General features: G+C 44.8%; 1 protein-coding gene and 1 pseudogene across 4 annotated transcripts in view; one reads left to right on the plus strand and one right to left on the minus strand.

Moving 5' to 3' along the window:
• Positions 1-4,648, plus strand: part of TRPM3 (transient receptor potential cation channel subfamily M member 3) — a 1,016,950-nt gene extending 1,012,302 nt beyond the window's left edge. For all 4 annotated transcript variants that reach the window (XM_075559069.1, XM_075559071.1, XM_075559072.1 and 1 more), the window contains one exon: positions 3,184-4,648. In XM_075559069.1, coding sequence (XP_075415184.1) covers positions 3,184-4,648 — 1,465 coding nt within the window. The remainder of the gene's footprint in view (positions 1-3,183) is intronic.
• LOC142460197 (cytochrome c-like) lies at positions 2,506-2,852 on the minus strand (annotated as a pseudogene).
• Positions 4,649-24,235: the final 19,587 nt, after the last annotated feature.

A 24,235-nucleotide genomic window follows, 5' to 3' on the forward strand; every position in this document is an offset into this window, starting at 1 on the left:
CAAGATTCTTCCCTAGACTTTAAGTTGTCTTGGTAAAATATCTTATGTGTTTCTCCTTTCTGGATGAAAGGATTGAATTAGATTAGATCAACTGGGGGTGCCTAAATTTAAAGGCCTTATCAATGTCTTTGTTGGTGTGTTGTTTGCTATTAGGTACCGCCCACTCTGCCCTCTAAAGCCACTCTGAGTCTTTATAGGAGCTTCTCTTAATCTTTACAGGACATAGAGCTGCCCCATTGAGCTCCTCAGCCTCACTCTTCATGACTACAGATCACCAGATCTTTTCTCCCACAGTAAATGAGTGGGTTTGAACCACAACCCTTTCTATTAGCTGGTGAATGTTTAACTATGTCACCAGGCTCCTTATTAATGCCTTTCAAAACCAAACCAACCCCACTGTCAATGGGTCAGTTCTGACTCACAGCTACCCTGTAGGATGGGATAGAAACACCCGCTGTGTGTTTCCAAGACTGCAACCCTTTACGGGAGTAGAAAGCCTCCTATGCCTCTCGGACAGTGGCTGGTGGTTTCAAACTGCTGACTTTGTGGTTAGTAGCCCAACACCCAACACATAACCACTGAGCCATGCCTTTACAGGCACTAAATTCTAAAAAAGATTATGAGAGAAAGAAATAGAGGTTGTTGTGCAAAAGTGAAATAAAAGACCTGCAGTGCATGAAATACATATTGTACATATGCACTTCAATAAAAATATCTACCTTCGGAAATTTTACTGAAGTTATTATCCAAAGACGTCCATCTTCTTTTGTTTGCAAGCCTGTTCAGCCAACACTTTGATACTTGCCTGGAGTCACTGATCCCTGCTCCAAGTCATAGCTAAGCTATGGAGGCGGTGAGGATGTAGGACTCGGGCCCCAATCCATTTCAAAACCCCATTTGATTAGTGCAATTGTGTGTGTGCTATGAATGGTTAATGTTCTGGCCTGCCAATGGAAAGGTTGGAGGGTGGAATCCAGGCAAAGATACTTCAGAAGAAACAATCAGCCACTGAGATCCTTGCAGAGCACAGTCTTATCCACGCCACATGGGGTCACCCACTGACTCAACTCTAAGTCGAGCTTTAATTGATATCATACACTTAGCTCCCTTGTAGAGAAATAGGATCGGCAGCTGAAAACTTCCAGATGGGATGATTCTTTTTTTAGACAGGAAAAAAATTTTTTAATCATTTTATTAGGGGCACATACAATTCTTATCACAATCCATACATATATCAATGTGTAAAGCACATTTGTACAGTCATTGCCCTCATCATTCTCAAAACATTTGCTCTCCACCTAAGCCTCTGGCATCAGCTCCTCATTTCCCCTGTCTCCCTGCTCCCCACTCACTCCCTCATGAACCCTTGATAATTTATAAATTGTTATTTTGTCATATCTTACACTGTCTAACGTCTCTCTTCACCCACTTTTCAGGGAGGAGGTTAGATGTAGATCCCTTTAATCTGTTCCACCTCTTGACACCACCCTCCCCCACCCTCCTGGGAACGCCACCCTCACCACTGGTCCTGAAGGGATCATCTGCCTGGATTCCCTGTGTTTCCAGTTCCTATCTGTGCCAGTGTACATCCCCTGGTCTAGCTATATTTGTAAGATAGAATTGGGATCATGATAGTGGGGAGGGGGGGAGGGGGAAGAAGCATTTAGGAACTAGAGGAAAGTTGTATGTTTCATCATTGCTACACTGCACCCTGACTGGCTTGTCTCCTCCCTGCAACCCTTCTGTAAGGGATGTCTGATTACCTCCAGATGGGCTTTGGGTCTCCACCCCACACTCCCCCTCATTCACAATGATATGATTTTTTGTTCTGATGATGCCTGATACCTGATCCTTTCGACACCTCATGATCACACAGGCTGGTGTGCTTCTTCCATGTGGGCTTTGTTGCTTCTCAGCTAGATGGCCGCTTGTTTACCTTTAAGCCTTTAAGACCTCAGACGCTATATCATTTGATAGCCGGGCACCAGCAAAAGAAGTAGATGGAAACTTTTAATTAGATCAACACATCTAAGCAAAACCACAAAGCAGCCATGACTACCTTTATCCTCCACTGTTGCATTTAAACAGGCTCACGAATACAAATTGAAGTAGGTACACCTTGCTCTGTTCTGCTCCATGAGGCAGTGTAGAGATTTCCCAGTACTCAAATATATTCATATAATCAGATACATAAATCTAAATGTAAAATCAATCTATAGGGTATAAGATGCCATTCACCATCTTTGTGAAAAATTCAATGTCACCAACCCAACCTAGCCCCCAAAGTCCAATCACACCTTAGAGAAAAGCAGTGATAAAACTTGCTGGAACAGAAATTTCTATAAAAAATTTCAAAGTTTGATCAGTCATTTAACCACAGCCAATCTTTAACTTAATTTAAGACTGTCTAAACAAAATATTCTTATCAGTCATTCATGATCTGAATTCTGGTGTATGAGAGCAATTTAAATATGGCACATATTTTTTTAAAGTCACAAGACATTCCTATTTTATAATCAATAAGGCAGTGGCCAACCATTCCTCATTAGTAGCTTTCTTGAGATAAGCTATCAAGTCTGCCCTTTCTCCCTCCTTCTTCATGCTGGCAAAGATCATTCTTGTTCCGGGGATGTACTTCTTAGGATTCTCCAAATACTCCATCCTGTGTCCTCTCCCCAGGGGATACCTTTGCTCTTACCGGCATCAGTGTAAGTGAACCCAGGGGCTTGGCCAGTCTTCCTCCCAAACAAACCATGGAGATTTGGCCCAGTCTGTGTCTGCCCCCTTTCCACAGTGTGGCACTGGACACACTTCTGAACAAAAATCTTCTTGCCCTTCTCAATGTCACCCATCATGAATCCACGCTCTCGTCGCATGCCACCCGTTGGTAACCGTCCAGGGGTCGGGTGTCCCGCTCTTTCAGATTTCTAAAGCCTCTTCCAGCTGAAAAATAAAAGAATTGAGGGTCTGTGATTCTCAGAGGCAGTGTTAGCGCCCTTCTCTGCTCCCAACTCTCCTCTCTCTTCCCCCAACCCCACATTTTCCCCTGTTAGGGGAGTGCTGATGATGCCCATCTCAGACACCACACAGCCATGAGCCCTTCCATCCCACCCAGGGTGACAAGGGCGATCTCTCCCTCTCTTGGCCAGGATGAAATGGGCTCTCTGTCCCTCTCTTGCACAGGGTGGAGAACATGTCCATGCGGCTGGAGGAAGTCAATGAGAGGGAGCACTGTATGAAGGCCTCGCTCCAGACAGTGGACATCCGGCTCGCGCAGCTCGAGGACCTCATCGGTCGCATGGCCACTGCCCTGGAACGCCTGACGGGGCTGGAGCGGGCCGAGTCCAATAAAATCCGCTCGCGGACCTCCTCGGACTGCACAGACGCGGCGTACATCGTGCGCCAGAGCAGCTTCAATAGCCAGGAGGGGAACGCCTTCAAGCTCCAAGAGAGTATAGACCCTGCAGGTGAGGAGACCATGTCCCCAACCTCTCCAACCTTAATGCCCCGTATGCGAAGCCATTCGTTCTATTCGGTCCAGGTGAAAGACAAAGGTGGGATAGAAAAGTTGGAGAGTATTTTTAAAGAAAGGTCCCTGAGCCTGCACCGGGCCACTAGTTCCCACTCTGTGTCCAAAGAATCCAAACCTCCTGCAGCCCCTGCCAACACCTTGGCCATCGTCCCCGACTCCAGAAGGCCCTCGTCGTGCATCGACATCTACGTCTCCACCATGGACGAGTTCCACTGCGACATAGACCCGGTGGACCCTCTGGAACATTCCATGGACATCCTCGGGTTGACCGAGCCCAGCTTTGCGACCGCGGCCCCCTGCCCAGCCCCTCTGAGCGGTGCCTATGCTACCCTCGCACCTACCGAGAGGGCGCCGGGCCCCAGCATCGATTTTGAGGACATCCCCTCCATGGACACACGGTCCTTGTCGTCCGACTATCCCCACCTCCCGGAGTGCCCCAACCCCTGGGACGCCGAGCCCCCGGTGTACCCCGCCCTGGAGCGCTCTAAGAGCAGCCGCTACCTAGGCCCCGCACCCTTCGTCCTGGACGAGCCCCCCATGGTGAAGTCGCACAGCTTCGTGTCTGCGCCCACGCGGGGCTACGGCGCCGCCTTCGGGGTGCCGGTGAAAACGGCCGAGTACACGAGCATCACCGACTGTATCGACACCCGCTGCGTCAGCGCCCCGCAGGCCGTCCCGGACAGAGCCACCTTCCCCGGAGGGGTCCGGGACAGAGCGCAGGACTTATCTTGCTGTCACCCAGAGAGAGAAGCCGAACTGAGCCACCCCGGGTCCGACAGCGAGGACAGCGAGGCCAAAGGCCGCAGGGCCGCCGTCGCCCCATCCTCCCAGGGGAGCGAGAACGCCGAGCGCGCCCAATCCAACCGCATCGCAGTGCCCAGGACGGAGCGCGCCAACAGCTACTCGGCGGAGGATGCGGGCGACGCGTCCTATGCGCACACCAGGAAGAGCTTCTCCATCAGCGACAAACTGGACCGGCAGCGGAACACAGGAAGCCTGCGAACCCCCTTCCAGAGGAGTAAGTCCTCCAAGCCCGAGGGCCGAGGGGACAATCTGTCCATGCGGAGGTTGTCCAGAACGTCTGCTTTCCACAGCTTTGAAAGCCAGCACACCTAAGCCTCCTCGCTGCGCATCGGTGCAGGAGACTGGGTCGCCCAGCCTCGAACCCTCCTTGGACTCCCCTTCTGCCCTCCCTCGAGTGGAACCTGCGTTTGACCGAGCAAGGCCTTGGGAGGTGCCCACGTCACCCTTAGGTCCCGGCTAGAGCAAAGGGGCTCTCACTCCTCTGTCACAGGAAGGTTAGGGATTCAATTCCACCCAGGGACCCCTGGAAGAAAGGCCTGGTCATCTCCTTCTGAAACTCCCCACCCCCAACCCACCCCACAAAAACCTAGTGGGCACAGTCCCGCACCCACACCCATCCCTGACACAGCGGGTCACCGGGAGTCACAGCCAATCTCGCAGCAACCCCTTACACAAAGGTGACTTCTGGGCCACAGGCCCGGGAAGCAGAGCGTTTGACCCAAGATGCCCAACGGCGGAGGAGGGGGTTCGGTTGGTGTGCACTCTTGCTGGGGAGGGAGGGGTAAGGAAGGGATGAAGAAGGGTTAGAGATGAATGCGTGTCACCGGTCACTTCAAAGCGCCACGCGTCCCCGGGGACTGAGGGGGCTTCTAATGCTCTCCCGCCAGGAGGCATCTTTTGATTTCTGGCCATTACCAAGAGGTGTAGGATGCAGGGCTGACAATGCAGACTGAAATAAGGTAGCCAGCATACAAATGAGATATTCTAAACTTCCATTCTGTTTTCTTTTCACATTGGCTCCCTCACTGTGGTGACTGATGAAGAGCATCCTTTTTATTCAGTATAAGCCGGCGGCAAGCAGTTCTCCTAACGTCCCACATCCTGCTCTTGCTAACACTTCTGTAATTGATCACTGTAAAGACAAAACAAGGTAACGGTCACAGCTCACCTGTCTCTTCTCAACTCACTTCTGGTGCCACAACTGTTTATCTTTTGGGAAGAAAATGAAAATGCCTTTTTGTATTGGGATCCAAAATGAAAGATGAATCGATGTTACAGAAACAAACAGGAAAACAAATATCAAGTGATGTATTATGCATTATGCGCAGTGGGCAATCAAGTGGAGTGGAGTGCGCTCAGGGTGAATGTTATTAAGTAATTTTATATTTTTTAATGTATTATGTATCTCACTTGACATCGCTGAATGCATTCACTGAGTCTGTGATATGAAACTAAAGGTAAACAACAACCGTGAACAAACAAACAAAAAGCAGTGGGCAGAACTAACTTAAAATTGTCATCTGGGACATTATGGTGGTCTCATCATCCGTGTCCTGTGTTTTGCTGTTTGTGATCACCATCATTTGCATACTCCATCACGTCTTCTCAACGCCTCCAAGATGTCACTGCCGATTGTTCACACCACCCACCACATGACCACTTTATACATGCATATATGGTTAAATGTGGATATTTTCATACCTAGAATTTTGCCATCTAATCAGAGCTCAGCATAAATTTAATTGAAGCTTTTCCAGGGATGATATCTTTTTTATGGAAACGTTCCAAAGTGCTTTTTAAGGAAAGTTTCAAAACCATAAATAACTTTAGAATTGACTGGGAGTTTGGTATCAACCCAAAGCCATCAGTTGCAAACATCCCATGAATATTTTTCTTATATGCAGAGCTATAATAAAAGATACAGTAGATCAAAATAGAAAGCAGATAAACAATATAAAGAGTTCTCTAAGACCTGTTGCTTATATATATATAATATGTATTTACACAGAGAGACATGTTTATATATCGTATATAAACCGACTTAAAAAGCTTTCTTAAGAGGCTTGGGTTTTTCTATTACCTTGAGGTATAACTAGGATTTTTTTAATATCCAAGGAGTTCCACTGAAAGAGTTCATTATATTATTAGACCAAATGTTGGATTGGGGGTATTTTTTAACCCTTTAACCCTAACCTTTCGGAACTAGAATTGTCAAAAACCACTCTGTACTTGTCCCCTGCCCGAGAACGCTAATGGCTACGATATCTGGTCTGGTTATATTTTCTCCTCCTGTACACGGCGGCTACACCAAGCGCACTCTGAATAGACATACAATTTCCAGCCAGTTAGTATTAATAGGCTCTAGAACATAGGCATGACTTCTAGATCAGAATCTGGATTTGCAGAAAACAAATCGTGACCCCCAAATGTCAGGATCCTATTTAGATCCCTAGGCTGTGAAACATGACAAAGACTTTGAAAAACAAGTTCCTGACCCTGGCCCAAGGTCCTCGGTTCTTTTGTTTAGTTGTGAACCCCAACTTCGTCTCATTTTGTAACTGCAAGGAAGTACGTGGACAAAGCATCTAGCCTTTAAATATTGGATAGAAAAAAATTTTTTTCTGAAGAAACTTTTCAGGTCCAGAAAGAGTGCTGACGCCACGTATGCAAGGAATTGAAGGATTCCTTTTTTCACTCTTGGGCATTCAGGTGAATCAGAAACACTTGAGCAAGTACATTATAGATTGCCACTCAGTTATTTTCGTTTCTCCTGAGATACGTGCATTTTGGTTGGACCTCGCGTGACTAGTTCCACTCAGCAAAGACCTATTCGCTATGAGACTTCCTTGAGTCATGAATCCTTAGGAGAGAATCTGATGAAAGTCTTGATGCCCCCCCACCCCCACCCGCAGACACACCTAGGGAGCTGGCAAGCGCTGGAAGTTTGCATGTATATTAGGGTAAGTCAAAAAGTATTGCTACTGGGGTACCAGTTCGTAACATGCACTAGCTCATTCCAAACAAAACGTAGAGACATGCCTCCGTGATCAGTGAATGGCCACAGTCAAGTTCTCTCAGCAATTCACTTCTCTCCCTTAGCTTTGTCTCAGGGTGCCTTCAAGGAGAAACAAGCATTCCCGTTAAACCAGAGACTTCCAAAGGATCCACTGGGTTAGTAAAATGCCAGGCAGACAGGCTAGCTCAGAAGGATATGGTGACAGGGGGACTGCCAAAGAAATAAACTGGATAGATTTTCTCAAAGAACGTCAGGGCTTCTCAAGAATAAGTCTTAAGAAAGTTAAAAACTACAGTAATAAGGAAAAGACCAGGAAAATTATACCTAGAATTTTTTCCCCATCCTCACAATGCCCCTGCTCGTAGTTAGAGGGCAACAAGGGCCTTCCAAGGAGAATTTCGCAGGAAGACTTTACTTTGTCCACCCCACAGCCATGACCTTGCCCCTTCAAATTTTGTTGTTGTTGCCAAAACTCAAAGGATATTTCAAAGGAACACCATTTCTGTTCCTTAAAGATGCCAAAATAACTACTTTGTCGTAGTCTACATGAAGGACCATCGGATTCTTCAAGGAAAGACTAGAGAGATAGGAGCATCCCCTTAGAAGTATATAGACTTAGATGGAGGATATGTCCAAGAAAAGAATGGCTTCTCGTTTGCATATTTTTGGTTTCATAAAGACTTTTATGATTTTATAGCAATACTCTCCGACTTACCCTCAGACATCCAGCATTGACATTTTAACTTTCAATTAGCCACGATCCCCTGGTTCCAAGTGGACTTATGTGGAGGACAAGCAACAACATTTGTTCATCATCAATCTATTTGTGAGAGGCACTTTACATTTTGAGACCATTTCTCTGTGATTCTCAGGAAGGTCAAGTCTCAGCATCAGAGTCTGAGCCACGAGTCCTCTGCTTTCGCTCCTTAGATGAGACGGTTGTTAGTGTGATGTACGCATGTTCTAGCATTTTGATGATTCTAAGTCATGAGCACATGTACAAAGCCGGAAGGCTTTCTGAGGGGGTCTGTAGAAGAGCCCGAGGAGAGTATGAGACCACTCATCTTTGACCACAGAACAAGACACCACGGCATCTTCGGGGCCTTATCCTGGACCAGAATTGAGGCTGGAAGTAGAGAAGAGATGAGGAGCAGGTGTATTTCCACTCATCATGACTTCTGGCGAGAAAGACTAGGGCGTGGGGGACCAAATGATGAGTGGTCTTGACTTTGGGATTGCCTGGTTCTTTATTTTGCATGGAAATTAAGTTCTAACATCTTTTGGTGACACGTGTGAAATATATAAAGCCAAACTTTAAGTGACTTTAAACTCCAAGGATGGAACTTCCACGAGCCATGTCTTTTGGGGTGAACATATGTGTGCATTCTGTTTCAATCCGTTTCTTTCCACATCCTGGCTCTCTACACGCCAATGCGGCATTGATTCTGTGGCCTTGTACAGTCTGTTTGACTCAGCTCATTGAGTCTATTGTGTCCCTGACATGGATTACCTGTCTCTGTGAATTAAGCAGCACATGAGCAGCCAGTTACTGAGGGGCATGAATAAAGTCAGAGAGGAAGTCATAGCTTTGGTTTAATCATCTGCTTCTAACGTGCCAATTTTTATATACTACCACATGTAATGGTTTGTTCTAAACTGCTTCTTCATTTCAAAAAAAATTTTAGAACTGTTTTATGAAAATTATGGAGTTTTCCTGATTAACAAACACACTAATATATTTATCGTTAGAAACCCCCTCCTTGATGAATCAAAGCAAGAAGTAATTGTCAAACTTGAGGTAATTGTCATGGCTAATTTGTGTATTACTCCAGGCCAAAAAGATGTATTAGCCATCAGAATGCAGCACTTTACTGAACTGGATTTTTTTTTAATCTAAGCTTCTAGGCATAGGATATTATGGAGCATTTGAAAGTCCCCCCTTAAAATATATATATATATGTATGAATAATCAAATGGGAAAATGTTTCTGCTGAATGTTGCAAATGTATTTTGAAGTATGGTTTCTATAGGTAATATTATGGTAGATAACTGGATAGTATAATTTATTTTATTTTCTGAGGCTGTGCAGTCTAATCTTCCTGAAATGTTGGGCTGTTTAACTTTTTTAAATGATAAGAAATATTATCCAGTGATCCATCATGTGATATCTATAGGCTATTACATTCAACGTGTTGGGCAATGCTGTGTTTTAAAACACACGTAAACATACATGTAACTCGTGTTAAACCCAGCGTAGTTGTAGCATGTGGTTGTGTTAATGAACGTTACAGGATAGCTTTATAATCATTTCTAACTCTGTAACATTCAATAAAAAAGCACATGTTGCAAGGATTCGTCATGTTCCCCATTTCACATTATTCAGCACCCTCAGGAAACAGGCCTTTTTGTTCCTGATCATTTAATGTTGGGCACGCTTCGGTCAACCACTGTAAAATATCTGCATACACTGATGCACATCCTGGAGCCCGCCCAGTGAGCTGTGGTCGGCAAGCTGTGGTTGTGTGAAAGATGAACCGGCATGTTATGCAACAAGAAAAACAAACAAACAAACAAGCAAACAAAAGCACTTATAGAACCAGGGAACTTATCATAAGATTTTAAACTCGAGGTGAATTGGCCCTTTGTTTACAGCTGCCGGCCAAAGGAGGAGGCAGCGTATAGTATTTTGTGAACACGGTCATTTAGTAGCCCTCTGACCTCTCTAGAAGAAGGCATGCCTGTGGGTCGGTGGGTATGTACTACGCTTAGCTTGTGTATTACAATGCACAATTCTTTAACAACAGCAATGTGACTTAAATGCAGGAATCCCTCTCCAAATCCACTCTAAAGTTTGTGGCACCCGCAATGCATGCGCTGCTTGATGCACTTCGTTTTGACTCTTCGAAAGCACTTAGCATTTTACTCTCACCGACTGCAACGCCTCAAACCTATTAGGAACGCACTCAAATTGGTGGGTTTCGGGCACTGTTTTTTCGATCCATGTTCAATTTTTCACAATTAAAAGCTAAAAATAAAACACCAAACAAGTTTTTTTTCTCTCAAATATATCTATTTTTTTGAATATATCTATTTTTAAGCTCTGAGCAAATAATATAAAAGAAAGTATTCACCACATGTTGTGTACCTGTGAGACTCGGACATGCCTAGCCAATGCCACTGGGGTTTACGAAGGTGCAGGTGTCGGTGTATCTGTGATCTTCGAAAGACGTGTTTCTGATTCTTTCGGGCCGCTGGGTGCAAATTGCTAAAGCAGAGATGACAGTGAGCGTGCAGTGGTGACTGTGCGGACCTGCACAGAGGGGAGGGAGCAGCGTGGGGCTCCAACAATGCACAGAAGCTCTCCTCTCTTCCTTGAGGCTCTCTGCTGATGGTGAACCGGGTCAGGGCGGGAGTGGGGACAGCTCACTTGAGTATCTAATGGAACACTGGGTAAAGACCAAGAGTTTCCCCTTTGTGAAGACATCGCACTTTCCTTATTAGATGCCATTCGACTTCGGGAAGAAGCGAGGAGATGGTTTGCAGTCTTCTAAGTAATTGCTCTTAAAGAGAACACAGAAGCCTCTCCTGCACTGACTGGCCTCAGCGTTAGCCTGCCCTGACTGACCTCAGCGTTCTCCGCTTTTTACAAGTCAAGCATTTCTTGACTCCAAGTGCTATCAACCCAAAAATGGGTTGGTTCTGATTTAGAGAAGACATGACTTTATTTTTTTTCATCCATCTGAGAAGAAAATAGCTGTGTTACCTTTCCTTTAATGGCCTCCTTGTGCTATAACTGCTGATGAAAACACTATGTGACCATTTCTACATTTCATCGAAGAGAGCCTTTTAGTGGCCAGCAAAGGTAAACGGTCCCTTCCCTAACTTTGCTAGCCTGCTAAGCCCCGTCCCCCTGCCGGTCTTTCACATTTACAGTGTTCATGTGCTGGGAACTGGAAAGGTGGTGTGCATGGCTAGAATTCCGCAGGCTTCCTGGAAAGGTTCAAATCCAGCCATGACCGAGACGGAAGCTGCATGGCGCAGAGGCAAGTGCAGCCTTGTGCCTGCCTTCGTGGACTCTGCCATCTCCTTTATTTTCTGCTCCCAACATTAGCTGCCTTCTTGCCAGATAACACACCCCTCGTCTCATTTACGTCCATGCTTTGTAGCCCCTGGTACAGTAAGCTGCAACCACAGCCACTTGGAGGAGCCACGCATTCAGCCTTTGTCTCGGTCTTAATTTTCCCAATAGCTTGGGCTCCCCTCCACCTTACCCAATGCGCACAGCTTAGCTGGTGATGCACAGCCCTGTCCCACCCTTTGCCACTCAGAAGCCCCAGAAAATCCCTCACAGCTCCATGCCAGCTCTTCACGTTATCATGAGAGCCCACCAGCCATGGAATCCAGATGAAGGGGTTCCATGGCTGGTGGGCAGGGAAGAGCAGGCTCCAGAACCCCCAAGTGGGCAAACTAGACTGGTGAAAGGCAGAAGGAAGCAGTAGGGGTTATTGGGCACGAAAGGTGTTCTGATCCAGACTTCCAAGCACTGCATTAGCCCGGCAAATTTGCCTGCTCACAGAATCCAATCTCAAAGGAAATCTTGACTTACCCAATTCCTGACTTCCTCTCCAGGAGCACACGCATGAGTACATGAGAACCGAGGGTGGGTGGAACGAGAAGCTCCCTTGTTCTCCTGCATGGCCGGTGCATGTACAGGTGAGGCTTCGTTCACTTTGAACCCTACTGCAGGATCGTTCTAACGAACTTTCAGAAGGAGAGGACCTGTTTCCTGTCACACCAGCGTGTGGCCTGAGTGGACATGGCCGGAGCCTCCCAATGTGTAAAACAGTACAAGGCGTGCACCGCTCCCATAGCCAGTTTGTACTACTAAACTTACACTCGGATTTGTAAATGCTCTACTGGTAGTTTTTAAGGGGGGAAATTATTCACTATGGTTTTTAAATTAATTCCTATATATACGAAGATTTTAAAATTGGGTTTGTTAAATATATATATATATATATATATACACATCTTTTCCTTCTTTGTGTGTGGATACACAGTGGTTTGCATAATTCTAAAAAATATATATGTATATATATCCTTAGAGGAATTTCTCTTTTTTTAAAGGACAATTACTGGATTCGCAATGCACTTTGAGCTTGTTTGTTTAGATATATAATGCAGAGCAGAAGTTGGCAGATACCACAGGAAAAACTTTCTGAAATTTCTGTAACAAATGTTTTGCAATAAAAATAAAGAAGGAAAGAAAACCCACAGTAGTTCAAAGCATGAGTTGGGCTTCCTCATGCATTTATTTGCTGTCATCTGATCTCCACCAAGCTCACAGCAAACACGGTTGGTCTACAATAGATTCCCACACTTACTGGGCCTTTTCAGAAAAAAAAATAATTTAAAACTTACTTGGCCCCTCAGTGTACCCCCTTCATACTCTAGCCCATCTTCCAGAATAATGTGAAGGGAGCTGCTTGTGCAGCCCCCTGGGTAGTTCATGAGCTCCCAGAGGGCAGTATCAAACACTTTGGGAACACTGAATTAGAGATAGCGATCTAGGGTCCATTAATGGATGAACTATGAGCATATCTAGCCAACAGAGAAGGGATATTGGATGGCACAGAATATTCTTTTTAATTTCAACCAATCTTTAAAATTTTTTAAAATGCCAACCAATCTTTAAAAATTGACCTTTTTCATATAAATGTGTATATGGCTGGTTTCCTGGGGGGGGGGGGACTGAAGAGCTACTAATATGACCTGAGTTTCCTCATGAAAACAACGCCCATGTTAGAAGAAATATCTACAATGTCCTACCTTCCCCACCACTTCCAATGGTCTCTCATCTCCTCTCCTTCAATCGTGAGCATTGTCTGTTGTTGCTAAGGGCAACCCTGTGCACAACATAACGAAGCACTGCCCAGTCCTGCACCATCCTCACAATTGTTCCTGTGCCCGAACCCAGTGATCCCGTTGAGGGTCTTCCTTTATTCCGACGCCCCTCTGCTTTCCCAAGCATGATGTCCTTCTCCAGGGACTTCTCTCTCCTGACAACGTGTCCTAAGTCTGGAAGGCGAAGTCTTGCCATCCTTGCCCCTAGGAAGCCCTCTGGCGATACACCCCTTCCAAGACAGACTTTTTTGTCCTTTGGCAGTCCGTGGTATTTTCAATATTCTTCAGCGGCACCAAATGCAAATGCATTTCATATCATTGAAAACCCTATGCATAGTGTTATCGGGAAGACTGTGAGATGAACACGCATATTGAGCCCTGCATTGAAGAACATAAGCTGGGGACAGCAGCTCTAGATTTTCTAGGTAGAAAAGTGATATTTTGATTGAATGAGGAAGATGTCAGGAAGTTGTCTAGAAGCCGTAGGTAGATAGAAGGTCTGTTTCCATCACCCATTTTAAAGTACATTGTCATGATTCTTTAGTTGGAAAGTCTGTGAGAGAGCCAAGGGTGTGGGAGGAGGAAGGGCTAAATCCCACCCTATTTAAATGACCTGAATTGCAGTTCTGGCTCAGAAACCCCAAGGAGCCGAGCCCAAGACAGACTCCCTGAAGTGCTGGTGCAAGGGTAATTCTCGGGCCAGGCACTAGACCCATCTTCTGTCCCTGTCACTTAAGAGGGAGAGGGGCGCTCCTCAGGTTCTGGTCTACCAAATGCCAGCAGCCTAAAGAACCCTTCACTTGGACCCATCAGCAGATAAATAGATAATTTCACTTTGCTGAGCTACCAGACTTTACTCCTCCTAAGCCTAGACAACCTCACACAAAGGAAAATGGAAAAATAAATAACATTCCTGAAGAGCTTTCTTAATATTTGCTTTTAAAAATGTGATGAAATTTGTCCACAGTTAAGTAACATTCACATTTGAACATGCCTTTTAGTTCCTTTGTCAAGTAAAGAAAGTTGGCAGAATTTGGATATCAAGATTCACATTTATAAAAAACATACTACTAGAAGGAGAGGTTCCCTCTCAAATAGTTTTAGTTTTTCAACTTTTAATAATTATCATAGTTATGGGTCATTAATATGCCATTATTAAGAGGAGCAAAACTAAATGTAGCAATATTATAGATGCTTGTGTTTTATTTCCTAATTTTATATAATGTATACATTCTGAATAAGATTAATGTCATTAATGAGCAACAACAACAAAAAGAAACCCTAAGGAGCATTTCTGCTCCATTCTAGAGAGTCTCTGAGAGTGGGCTCGACTCCACAGCAGTGGTAGTTAAAGTTCCTGCCAAGAAGAATAAGAAATGGCTCTGCCCTTAGAAATGTTTAATTGTGAACAGCCATAGGAGGATGCGTGGCAAAGCAGATCTACATTTGATTCTTCATTCAAAATATATTCGTTGAGCACCTAGCAAGGTGCTAAGGTGAATAAAGGAGACACAGTCTTTGTCCCCATGGAATTTGCAATGTACCTGTTTTGAAAAAGGTAATCCTATTGTTGTGGTTATTTTCCTCTTCGATCTTGAAATTGCCATTTAGTTGACCCCGAAATAGGACATGAAAAATAGCATCTGGAGTGTCAGAGGGTGTAACAGCCTACTGTCCCTTGTCAGAGAAGGCTCTGGGGAGGAGTTACAATGGAGTGTGCTTTGAAAAACAGAGAGGGTTTGACTAAGCAGGCTGCTAATAAACCTTTCTCCAATTTTGATGTCACGTTCCTCTTCATATGACACAGCTTCTCTGGATTATTTGCTCAGCACACAAATTCAATAAATGTGCTTACAGGCTACTACAACCATGACACGCACCTTTTCTGATCTTAAACCATGCAAGATGCCCTGCTATTCGCACAACTGCCTCTTGATTCGTATACAGGTTCTGCAGGATCACAATTAGGTGTTCTGGAATTCTCAAATATTTCAAGGCTGATTATAGTTGTTGTTTTTTTAATGATCCATAAAGTTGAATACCTTAGGATAGTCAATAAAACACAAGTCAACATCTTTTTTTTTTTTTTGCTTCAGCTGTTGTTTATTGACATACAGGTAGGCTCTATAGCAACAGGCCTGGAGGTGGCTGCCGCAGGGGTTGGGGGACAATGGAAGGCAGTGGAGTGTTTTTGTCTGCACAAGTGTTTGACAGCTGAGGAGAGCGCAGGAACTCGTGTCCAATGCACAACTAACATGTGAGAACGGGGAGCAAGTTCAGGACTAGAGTCTGCTTGTACTGGAGCCACTGCTACCCTGCCACTCTCAGGCATCTGGCTTTTGCTGTCTGCTGACCCCAGGCAGGCATTCTCTGGGCACCCGTGTTCTGCAGGGACTGAATGGAGCACACAGCAAGCCAACATCTTTCTGGTGTTCTCTGCTTTGAGCTGAGATCCATCTGGCATCAGCCATGATATCCCTTGTTCCACATCCTCATCTCAGGAGACCTCAGTCCCTGTCAATGTAAGGTTGCAACTGTTGATGGATGATCTTCAACAAAATGATGTTTGCCTGTGATATTAATGACACTGTTCGCTAATTGGAGACACTGTTCTCTAATTCTGTACTGTCACCTTTCTTTGGAATGGGTATAAATATGGCTCTCTTCCAGTTAGTTGGCCAAATAACTGGCTTCCACATTTCCAGGCGTACATGAGTGAATGCTTCCAGTGCTTCACCAGCTTGTTGAAACATTTCAATTGGTAGTCCGTCAATTGCTGGAGCCTTGTTTTTGGCTAATGCTTTCACTCCAGCTCGCATTTCTTCCTTCAGTATCCTTGGTTCTTGCTCATATGCCACCTCCTGAGATAGTGGAGTGTCGACTGATTCTTGGTACAGTGACTCGCTGTATTCTCTCCATCTTCTCTTGATGCTTCCTGCACCATTCAATAGTTTACCCACAGAATCTTTCAGTATTGCACCTCAAGATTTGAACTATTTCTTCAGGGCTTTGTTTTGGGTTTTTTTCAGTTTAAGATATGCTGAGAGTGCCCTTCCCTTTTGCTTTTCTAACTCTGGGTCTTTGAACATTTCATTATAATATTTGGCTTTGTCTGCTCAAGCTGCCCTTTGAAAATTTCTGTTCAGATCTTTGACTTCCTCGTTTCTTCCATTTGCTTTGGCAAATGTTAAAATTAAGAGCAAGTTTCAGAGTTTCTTCTGACATCCGCTTTGCTCTTTTCTTTCTTTCCCATCTTTTTAATGTACTTTTGCCTTCTTCATAAATGATGTTTTTGATGTTCTCCCACAGCTAACCATGTCTTCTGCCATTAGTGTTCAATGCAGCAAATCTATTCTTGAGATGTTCTCAAAATTCAGGTGGGTATTATGTCAATCTAGGTACTTTAAAGAAACAAATCCACAGAAATTCATGTAGAAGAGAGAGCTTTATATAAAGGTTAAGTGTGCATCGAGAAAACATCCCAACCCAGTGCTGCCCAAGCCCACAAGTCCAACATTAACCCATATGTCCGACACCAATCCACAAAGTCCTCCTCCATCTCACAAAACACACACAATGACCCCAACTACAGGAGGAATGTTGCGTCAATGAACATGTAAATATCTCAGCGCTGGCAGGGCTCTCCACACGGCTGCTCCAGCACCCAGGGCTGCCTCAGGGTAGGTCCATGTGGCTTGTCCTCTGGGATGTCTTGCAGGAAGTGAGCCTTGCCAGCTGAAGCAGGGAACTGGCTAAGGCAGCTGCACCCTGGTCCGACCATCACAAAGCAAGAGACCTGAGAACTAGAAAGGTGAGGATCATGGAGCCATTTATCCCTCCGCCCTTCAATTAACCCCACGTGTGTTTATCAGCCAGGTTGGCACAATAAGCTAACGACCTCAGGTATATTCAAGGCCATCTTTTGGCTCCTGTGGACTTGTTTTCATTTTCTTCACCTTCAACCTGAACTTACATGTGAGCAATGGTATGTTGCTGGTCTGTTCCCCAGTCAGTCCCTGGACTGGTTTTAGCTGCTGATGCTGAATTTTCCATCATCTCTCCCCACAGGTGTAGTCAGTTTGATTTCTGAAGATTTTAACTAGAGAAGCTCATCTGTATAGTTGCCGGTTCTGTTGTTGACAAAAGGGTATTGCTATGAACAAGTCCTTAGTTTTGCAAAATTCTATAACGCAATCTCCAGCTTTGTTTGTATATCCACGTCTGTGTTTTGCAACTAGTATGCCTTCCTCTTTGTTTCCCACTTTTGCATTCCAGTCGCCAATAATTGTCTTGATTGCATGTTTGATGAACTTTAGGCGGAAGAGCTGGGTAGAATTCTCCAACTTCTTCATCACAAGCATTGGTGGTTGGTGCATAAATTTGACTAATAATAGTTGTATCCATGGGATTTCCTTGAATGCTCTTAGATGTAATCCCATTACAAACAACCCTGAACTTCAAGGTAGATTCTCAGATGTCTTTTTTGACAGTGAATGCGATGTCCTTCTCTTGATTTTGCCATTCCCTGCTTGGTAAACCATATGATGTTGTGATTCATAATGGCCAATACCAGGCCTTCGCAGCTCACTAACCACTAGAATAGCATCTTTTATGCGTTGCATTTCATTTTTGACAATTCATTTTTGACAATTACCAATGTTCCTGGATTCATACTGCGTCCATCACAAATTCCAATTGTGAGTGGATTGTGCAGCCATATCTTCTCGTTTTGAGTGATGCCCCATCAGAAAATGAAGGATCCCAGGTGTTTACTCCCTCCCACGGGCTTTACTGTATTCATGCCATGATGGTTGACTTTACTTTGAGAAGGCAACCCCTCCTCAGTCATATTTTCTGGCAAGGTTCTGCTTCTCTCCATCAGGCCTTCAGTATCTGACAATGTTTCAAGGTTATGCAGAAGGAGTTCAGCGACTGACTCCTCCAAAGTGGATTGCCAATTCCTTCTTCGTAGTCTGTTCTTAGTCTGGAAGCTTTGCTTCATTTCGGTTGTCACCTGCTGGCAATGGAAACACTAGTACCACAGCTTCCAGAATCACAACAAGACACCAGCCACCACAGTACAACAAACTGACAGACAAGTGGTGGTACATGATTATATTTAATTAAAAACCAGGATATAACTTACAACAGTAACCACATTTTTCCCCTTCTTGATTTCTGGTGGTCAACTTGACCTCTACCCAAACATTTCTTATAATTTAAACCATTTCCTGGACTCTTGAACTATATCACTTACAATGCAACTCCAGAACAGATACTATGACACAGCAACATCTTAGAATGATCTTCACTCAAAATCATGAATTGTCTTTCCACTATTTCTTCTCTCAAATGCCAGATTTTGTTCTTAGATTGAGTGAATTTATAAGTCTGTCTGTTGTGGTCATTTATTTTTTCTAATACAACTTCTTGAGATAAAGGAACTAAAATTCAAGAATCAATTAGAAAACATCATACCAGGTGTTGATCAATTAAAGAAAGAATAACTCAATTGTGCGTTAAAATAATAAAATATGTGTATATTGACATGGATAAAGGTTATTAGAATATTATTAAGCCTTTGTAAAAGGAAACGCAAAGTAGCACATATGGTCTAATACCACTTTGGGTTATAAAAAAAAAAAGCAAAACACTCAAGATATATGTAAATAATGAATATAGTTGTATATGAACAATAAAAAGACTGGGGGGATATGCCAAAATGGAGGGGTGGGGGACAGAGTAAGAGTTTGGGGACAGAATTGTTTTCTGAAAACCCAAATGCTGTTTAAGAGCTAACTACTCATAACCTAAAAGGACAACCTAAGTAAAGCTGGTATCAGGAGACCTCCACCAGAGAGATGCTGTTCGCCTATTGTCTGCTCAGACTGCTCTTCCTACAAAACCCAGCTCCCTGCCCTTGAGCCCATTCTGACGAGACCTCTCTTGAAACAAAACTGTCCCCGAGTCATTTCCGACTCAGAGCAACCTTACAGTGCAGGGTGGGACTGTCCCAGTGGGCTTCCCAGACTGGCTTTTTATGTAAGAGGAAAGCCTCCTCTTTCTTTCTGGCATCTGCTGGTGGTGTCGAACAATTGACCTTGTGGCTAACAGCCCACCACACATAACCCCTACTCTACCAGGGCTCAATCATCAGAGGTCTATAACAGCAAATCATCTCCTCTAAGAAATGGTAAAGATTAAATAAAAGAAGATAAAAGTTATCAAATCAATGATCTGCTCTGCACACCTTCACCTAAATCACAATAAAAAGTTAAAAAAAGAAAAGTTATAACAATGGTTTAAAGTTGGATTATAATTGTAGGCATAAATGCAGTCAGGTGCCTCTTGAGCAGCTACTTTGTTCTTCTGGAAGAGCTAAATCTTTATTATAAAGGCAAGACAGTCATGACTAAAAAGATAATTACATACTATAGTTATTCAATTAGAGCTGTTGAAAATTGGGGAATGGGTGGCCCGAGTTGAGATCTACAAACTCCCTGCCGTCTTCACATGGGACCCACGTGGCCAACTGGAAAGCAATGTGTGGGAGGGTTTCCCACACTTGATGGGAGAGTGAATTAAATAACCTCCTCTGCGACTTTCTGTCTTCGTTTATTTTATCTTTTTAAAAAATCATTTTATTGGGGTTCATACAACTCTTATCACAATCCATACATACATCAATTGTGTAGAGCACACACTTATACATTCGTTGCCCTCATCATTCTCAAACACTTGCTTTCTGCTTGGGCTCCTGGAATGTGCTCCTTGTTTTACTTTTTTTTTCCTTCCCTTCCCCTCCCCCTCCCTCATGAATCCTAGATAATTTATAAATTATTATTTTATAATATCTTACAAAGCCCAACGTCTCCCTTCACCCAGGAAGGAGGTTATATGTACATTCCTGTAATCAGTTCCCCCTTTCTACCCCCACTTTCCTCCTCCCTTCCAGTATCACCACTCTCACCACTAGTCCTGAGGGGTTCATCTATCCTGGATTCCCAGTTCCTATCTGCAGCACTGTGCATCCTCTGGTCTAACCAGGTTTGTAAGGTAGAATTGGGATCATGATAGTGGGGTGGGGGAGCGTTTAAGAACTAGAGGAAAGTTGTGTGTTTTATCAATACTACACTGCTCTGCGGCTCTCTATAGAACAGACTGAAAAATGCTCTCAGAGTGAAAAAGAAAGAGTGGACATCCATTGCCTGGCAGGACCTAAAGGGGAAAGCAGGCTGAGGAAGACAGGTGGTCATAGGCCAATCCATAACAGGAGTCCCAGTCTCCACAAAGGTGTGGTTGTGAGAATAATTAAGACAGTGGTTAGGGACAGAAGAAAAGTCACTTGACCAGGACAGAAAACTCACATTGGAGATTTGTGACAAAATATAATAACCCCTTCTATCCACTTAACCTTCTCAACACATCAATGAGACTGGCATTATTAGTCTGGAGTCCCAGATGGAGGAAAGGTAGCCTGGTTACGGTAGGTAAATGGGGCTTGGACTTTGTTCTCCAGTGAAAAGGATCCTGGGTAAAAATGTGGTGTGTCAAACTATGTCATGGTGCAGAAAGCAGGGAACAATGGGGTGGACTGCAATATGTCCCACAAAATGTGATAAGCCCTATAACTGAACAAACCCTTGGAAGAAATTCTGCAACTCAGCTCAGTTCCAGAAACATGTCTTGCCCAGTGTGATGGCTAGCGAGGCTAGGGCATCCAGTTGTTGCGCCGAACACTAGTCTAGTTGCTGTTACCGAATAGTCATCGTAGTTGCTATTAGACACCACCGAGTCTGTTCCAACTCATAGCAGCCCTGTGTAGGACAGAGTAAAGTACTTCCCGGGCCTGGGCCATCCTCACAACTGTGTGAGCCTCTTGTGGCAGCCCCTGAGTCAATCCCTCTCATTGCACATCTTTCTTTCTTTCCCGGACCTTCCTGGAAGCAGTTCTCTTCCTCCTCCAGAGACTGGTCTCTCCTGATAACATCTCCAACGTAGGTGAGACCGTCAGTGACTCACATACCAAAGGGCTTTCCTCCGGCATGGTGTGTCAGAAGAGGGGGTGTTCTCTGGCAGATCATTTAGATTTGGCATACAATGTGCTGCAGTCATGAGAGGATGCCTGAGTGGGTGCGTGCTCCTGAGGAGCCCAGGGTGAGAGAAGGTCTATGGCAGGCAGAGGGCAGCCTTCGACACCAACCCAGAGAACCACCTCGAACATGGGCAGCCGCGGCCCCACTTCAGCACTCAGATGCCTGGAACCTTTCAAAAACGATTCATACGGCATTTTTCCAGGTTATGAATATTCCTCAACCACCACGTACTACCTTAGTATCCCCAAGGTTTCATTAGAAGAAACTTTTCTAATTGTACTCGGTAAATCCAGCAAGGCCTCATCAAACAGAGGGGTTTGTCTGATTCAGAAAGAATGAAAACAGCAATTTCTTCTGTCAGTTCTGCCAAAGGCCTTCCACCACCACCACCGTGACCCCCTGCCTTATTTTTCCTTTTCTTAAATGAGCCATGTAAGGAGAGAGGATGAGGAAAGGGGAGCAGAATTTATTGGCATATCTGTTGGTGGTGTTCCTTCTTAGGACTCACATGTAATTCTGGCCAACAAAAACCCAGCTGGTCTCCTCCCTGCCACCCCCACCCTCTCCCAATTTCTTCTAGCAATGTTCAGGAGCTGATCCGAAGTGATATTTCCTTTCTTAGGGATTTCAACCAGACTCGTCTCAGCTATTTGGGGTTTCTGTGCTGACAGCAAAGCTCCCTAGTGACTCTATCTTATTCAATCATTTTTACTGGGCCATTAACTCTGTCTGCAGTGGAAGAAAACCAGGTCATTTCTATAAAGTATACAGACATTTTTAATATTTCAATAACGGGGCTTTTTCCCTCCCGAGTTTCTTTGCTCAGTTTATCGGTGAAGTGAAGCTCAGAGCTTGGCCTAGATCCAGCCAACCAATCAACCAACCAACCAGTGGCGGTTGAGTGGGTGGGTTCGGTTTCCTGGCAACCCCTGTGTGGCAGCGGAGAACTGCACCCAAAGGGCTTTCAAGGCTAGCACCCTTTGGAAGGGCTTGCTGCCAAGACACCCTGGGCGCACTTGACCCCTCCACTCTGGAGTTGGAAGATGAAATCCTTTGCCACGTTTGCCAGCCAGACACTTGGTCTTGAATTTTTTGAGACAGGACCACCTGGAAGAATCCTGAAAGCTAGGAACCTCTCCGTAAATGAGGGACAAGCTTAGATTTGGCACACACGTAAAGGGGTTCAGGAAGTCCCTGACACCGGTACACACAGCTAGAAGAAGGAACTATGACCCTCAGTTTGGGAGTCCACGGCTGTGACCCCCCAAGAAAGCACTGTGGGGGTGAAAGGCGTAAGCATTCCGCTGCTACCCAGATGGGCGGTCAGAACAACCGCCAGTGTTTCTGTTGGAAGATAAAATCCCTGGTGATGTTTCCGTGAAGATGACAGCCAAGAAAACCCTGGGGGCAGTTCTTTGTCACGTGGCCTGGCTATCCATCAGAATCCACTCCATGGCACCCAACTACAATGGCTCTGAGACACCCTCCCCCGCCCGTCCTTTTGCAACATCTGTCTGTAGGAGAAATCCAGCGGGCAGCTGGAGGAGACACGATTGTGAAAGTAGCAGGTGCTCGCCTGTCCTGCGAAAAAAGGCACTAAACCGGAGGCGGTAAGACGCTGGATTGGGTCCCTCGGACTCTTCCCAGTGATGGTGTAGCAAACAAGTCTGTGCACATCCCAGGTCCTGCCACCCGCCTTCGCCCGCTCCCGCTGCGAAGCTCGCCAGCCTGAAGAGGCACTGAGCAGTCCTGAGCAGTAGGCACCTCAGCTATACCTCAAGGAGGGGTCTGCTGACAAAATAGTCCCTCCTAAGCAAGCAAGCACCTTTCTCCTCCCGGCACCATGAGGTGAACACATAACTAGAGTTCCTCTGCCACCCTGGATTTGCTGAGCGCATAGACTTCATTTGCTATTGTTTGAACCTAGGTTGAGGCTTTGCCCCCCAAACATGCAGTACAGCCCCCTGTAGGCCTCTTCTACTTTTCCAGCAAATTCCATGAGATGTCATGCATCATTAATGGGGAGCATCGTACTGCCCCTTGAGTCTCCTTGGGTTTTGTTCCCCTCAAACTTATTAATTATGAAAATTCTCAAACACACATAAAAATGGATGAATGGGACAAGAAATACCTGCATATTGTCTACCTATAATCTATGATGATTGACATTTGGTTCCATTGACTTTTCCATATTTTGTGTCCATATACACATATAGAATATATTTATGTGTATGTGTATATAATAGATATACATAAATATTGTTTTTCACTCTCCATATGGTACACGTACGTGCATTGCTGGACTCTGTGAAAGTGAGTGGCCCTCATTGAAACACTCCAGTTCTAAGTACCTTGAAATTTATCTCCTAAGAATAACTTCCTCCTCCATGAGCACATTCCTGTCATCATGCCTAAGAAAACGACCAGTAATCCTTAAGTCATGTAATATTTTTCCATATTCAAATTTATTCCACTTTTCGAAATATATGCACACACACACACCAACATTTAGTTGATGGTTGATTTTATGTGTCAGTTTGATTAAGCTGTGGTGCCCAGTTGTTGGGTCAAACACCAGATGATAGTATTATGAATGCATTTTGTTGATGTAATCAATGTGTCCAATCAGCTGAGTCTACGTGACAGAGACATGGACTGGTGCAGTCACTGCAACAATGGGCTCAAGGTAGCAATGGCTGTGAGGGTGGTGCAGGGGCAGCGAGTTTCACCCTGTCGTGCAGAAAGTCACTATGAGTCAGGGCTGACTGCAGAGCACCTAATGCGAACAAAGGAGATCATCCTCCACAGAGTGGGTAAGCCTCCTCTAATCCCCAGAAGGCCTAAAGAACAGGGGAAAAAGAGATTCTTAAAAAGAAATGTTTC

Source organism: Tenrec ecaudatus, chromosome 10 (genome assembly GCF_050624435.1).
Source record: "Tenrec ecaudatus isolate mTenEca1 chromosome 10, mTenEca1.hap1, whole genome shotgun sequence".
NCBI lineage: Eukaryota > Metazoa > Chordata > Mammalia > Afrosoricida > Tenrecidae > Tenrec > Tenrec ecaudatus.